Source organism: Protobothrops mucrosquamatus, unplaced genomic scaffold, assembly GCF_001527695.2.
Source record: "Protobothrops mucrosquamatus isolate PMUCROS unplaced genomic scaffold, P.Mucros_1.0 scaffold12296, whole genome shotgun sequence".
NCBI lineage: Eukaryota > Metazoa > Chordata > Lepidosauria > Squamata > Viperidae > Protobothrops > Protobothrops mucrosquamatus.
The window spans coordinates 3,196-7,099 of NW_015398073.1; the positions used below are offsets into that span (position 1 = coordinate 3,196).

At 38.5% G+C, this 3,904-nt stretch overlaps 1 protein-coding gene across 1 annotated transcript in view; it reads right to left on the reverse strand.

Annotated features, from left to right (window-relative positions):
- OTOL1 (otolin 1) overlaps positions 1–3,870 on the reverse strand; it is a 6,648-nt gene extending 2,778 nt beyond the window's left edge. Inside the window, exons 1-3 of the mRNA XM_015830634.1 lie at positions 3,621–3,870; positions 1,926–2,015; positions 759–830 (exon numbers count right to left, since the gene is read on the reverse strand). Coding sequence (XP_015686120.1) covers positions 759–830; positions 1,926–2,015; positions 3,621–3,870 — 412 coding nt within the window. The remainder of the gene's footprint in view (positions 1–758; positions 831–1,925; positions 2,016–3,620) is intronic.
- Between the last annotated feature and the right edge of the window lie 34 nt (positions 3,871–3,904).

Genomic DNA, 3,904 nt, shown 5'->3' on the forward strand with positions numbered 1-3,904 from the left:
TGCCTCCGACTCCCAACTCACCGAGACGCCGCAGCATGATACCGTGGTCTACGGTATCAAAAGCCGCTGAGAGGTCCAAAAGAACAAGGACAGAGGAGTACCCTCTGTCCCGGGCCCTCCAGAGATCATTGACCAACGCGACCAATGCCGTTTCCGTGCTGTGCCCCGGCCTGAAACCCGACTGGTATGGGTCTAGATAAATATGACATACTGTATTTTTGTGCAATTTTAAAATGGATATGTCAGACAAGCATCAGAATACAGAAAAGGCCTTTTTAAAATATTTAATACATACCGAACCCTATGAGAAAAACACTATCCATCGTGTTGATAATAATAAGAGTGATAATGAATAATCTCATAATAATGGTAGTTCATTAAAATATTCCAAAGGTATTTAAGCTTGAAAATAATAAAAGTAGGATCTCCTCCAGTGGCTCTCAGTCAACCATCATTATGCTGAAATAACTCTGATCAGGATATGCTGTCTCAAAAGTTTCTGAAGGACACTACTAGAAGATGTTATGTCACTTTATGAGGAAATGGTTATGATAATTTGTTTTCAAAGAAGACTGTTAACTAAAATATAATATTTACTTCCCCAGCACAAATATCTAATCCAACCTTCCCCAACTTAATATCTTGCAGATGAATTGAACTGGAGCTTCCATTGTTTCCAACCATCTTAACTTTTTCCAAGTGAGAATTCTCATAGATACTTTATTGCCTTGTTTTTTCTCAAATGTTATGCAGCATACCTGGTTCTCCAGGTCTGCCTGGATATCCTGGAAGTCCATTTGCTCCTTGATCACCATGTTCTCCCTTATCTCCTAGGACATTGTTCCAAAATATAAAGTATATGTTAGCTGTTAATGCACATTCACCATCTCAGGATTGACTTTTTTTAATAATTTCTCAAAGTGCAGCCTGAAGCAAAAGTTGAGTTGTTCTGATTAGGCCTTCTCAATGCTGCTGCTGCCTCCTCCCCTTCATCTTCATGATCATCATCCTCACTTAGGAGATACTACAAAAGGGTTTACATCTCTTTGTTTTGCAGGGATAGGACATTTTGGAAATATAAGTTTATATTAACTTCCCACTCTTAAAGGATAATCAAGAAATAATGGCTGCCAGTTTGCTTCTGAGTCCAATTCAAGGTGTTGGTTATCACTTTAAAGTATTTCATGGCATGGGTCCAGGTTAGTTGAGGAATTGGCTCATCCCAATGGGATTAGCCTGTTCCACCTGGATAGCCCCCTAGGGGCATGCTGCAGAACCCATCAGCCAAGGAATTTCAGCTGGTAGGATCCAAAAATAGAACTTTTTCTGCCATGGTTCCTGCCCTCTAGAATATCTCCCCCCTCTGCCCTGTGATCAAATCCTATTTGGCCTTCCAAGAGGCCTTGAAGATGTGGCTATGCCAACTAGCTTAGGACCCAATGAAGATATGACACATTGCAGGGGGCTGGTGGAGTAGAGAATACCTCACCTCTTCCTTGTGCGCCCTTTGTTCCTTCCATCTCCATCTTTCTTAGATTTATTTTAATTGAATTTTTAAATTTAAGATCTCTATTTATTTTTTGAATGGTTTATACCGTAATTTATTCATCTGTAAGCCACCTAGAGTTGCCTTTGGCAAGATGGGCAGCATATAAGTTGATCAATAAATAAATGGGAGAAGGTGACCAAAGTCAGAAATCAAAGATAATTTTTATTTTTTCCTTGGAAGGTTTTTACCCTCATTTGTTGGGGAACCATTTCTAATTAGGGCACCTCATCCCATGTTTTATCTCTGCTTTCTTTATCCCCTTCAATAGGTCAGCTAAATACATGAAAGTTCACTTCTTACATTTGGAAAATATTGCTACAGTAATTCAGTCCATGGTGGTGGTGATTGTTTTTAAGAATTTTAATATTGTTCTTACCTTTGTTTCCTTTGAATCCTTTTGATCCTGGCAATCCAGGAGTTCCTGGTAGACCAGGACGGCCTTTTTCTCCTACTTCTCCTTTAAGTCCTTTTTTTTTAAAAATGGAATGTATATTATTTGAAAAGATTCATATGTCACAAATTAAAGACAATGTCTTTAATACAGTTATTTAGTTTTGCTGTCCTAAGTCTTTGGATTCTTTTTTTATATTGTTATTACTATAGGTAGTCCTCAACCATTCATTAAGTGACCATTTGAAGTTACCACAGCACTGAAAAAATGACATCATCATTTTTTTTCACTTATGACCATTGCATCATCCCCATGGTCACATGATCAAACTTCAGATATTTGGCAACTGGTTCATATTTAGGACAGTTGCATTGTCTCAGGGTCATGTGATCATCTTTTTGTGGACTACTGACAAGCAAAGTCAATGGGGAAGCCAGATTCACTTAACAGCCATGTTACTAACTTAACAATTACAATTATTCACTTAACAACTGTGGCAAGAAAGGTCATAGAATGGGTCAAAACCCATTTAGCCACTGTCTTGCTTAGCAATAGAAATTTGAAGCTTGTAAGTCAAAGACTATGTGTACTACTAGTACTATTTGCTACCTACAGACTAGGAAGGCTACCATATGTGTTACTGTTGTTGAAAATCAACAACAAACTTTGAAAGCCACCGATAGCTTTTCACCATGAAAAATAGATAAAACTGCTCAAATTAAAGAGGAACAAAGTCAACTTTTTGTTTTTGAATAGTTACCCACTTTATCTGCTGTTATGCTACTTCTTCCCCACACCCATTCTAGAACTTACACAGAGTTCTAAAACAGATTCATACCCTCCACCTGTTGCTGAAAAGTGGGGGGGAAGACAGTTGGTTCATATCTTGCTAATAGATGCATTATAGAATTTCATATTCATGTTGGTTTAGATTTTCCTTGATAAGAATCTAAGAACAGAAGAAGAATGTTGCTTTTCCAATCCAAAGACTGGTTGATTTTTTAATACTAGTTTAGGACCTTCTGATTCAACCTGGACACCCTCTGCTAGCTTTCCAGAAGAACATGTTTTCTACTTGGACTTCTATGGTAACTCAAGAAATATATGTTTGAGTTAAGGAGCAGTAACAAAGTAGGGAGATGCATCTTGTCCCTCTTCTACAACATCTCCTTAACTCAAACTAGTATTGTTCTAAGGATGCATGACTTATGTGCAAGCTGAGGAAATGTCACAGTCCCTTTAAGAGGCAGTCAAGCGGTAAGGCTGCTATGCTGCATATGAAACACCTTTGCTTGGCCTGAATACAGCATATTTCTATATCAGGCCAATAGCCCATCTAATCCAACATTCTAACTGATATTGTAATCAGTCAGGATGCATTCAGAAAGAAAATTCATAAATGAATCAGAAGTTGAGCATCCACTTCTACCATTGCTTCCTATCAGCTGATATTTAAAGCAATATGCTTTTAGCACACTCATTAAGTCTAGCAGCTGCTGACAATCTGTTTCTCCTGTCCTATTTAGAATATCTAAATTAGTAAGTCATTAAATTTGAAAGTGAGAAATTCCACAAGTAAACAGTTGCTATTTATGCTGGTCTAGGACTGTAGCAAGGATTGGATTGGGATTGGGATTGGGATTGGGATTGGGATTGGGATTGGGATTGGATTTTCTGTACCTGGCAATCCTGTTTCTCCAGGTTCCCCTTTCTCCCCTGGAGGTAAAGCACAACAATCACAGCAGTTAAAAAAGAAGTCCGAAGAGTCCAGAGTAAAGTTTTCAAATGGGAAGAGTGTGGTGGCTGTTCTGAAGGCATAGTGTGGCGTAGACAATTCTGTTGTGACATCGTTCTTTTCAGGTATTTCAGTGAGGAGGCTGTCTTCTGTGGGGGCTGCATCAGAAGCATCTGGGTTCTTGGTGGTTTCCATCTCAATAGCTTTTACTTTAGTAAACTTTGGAAAT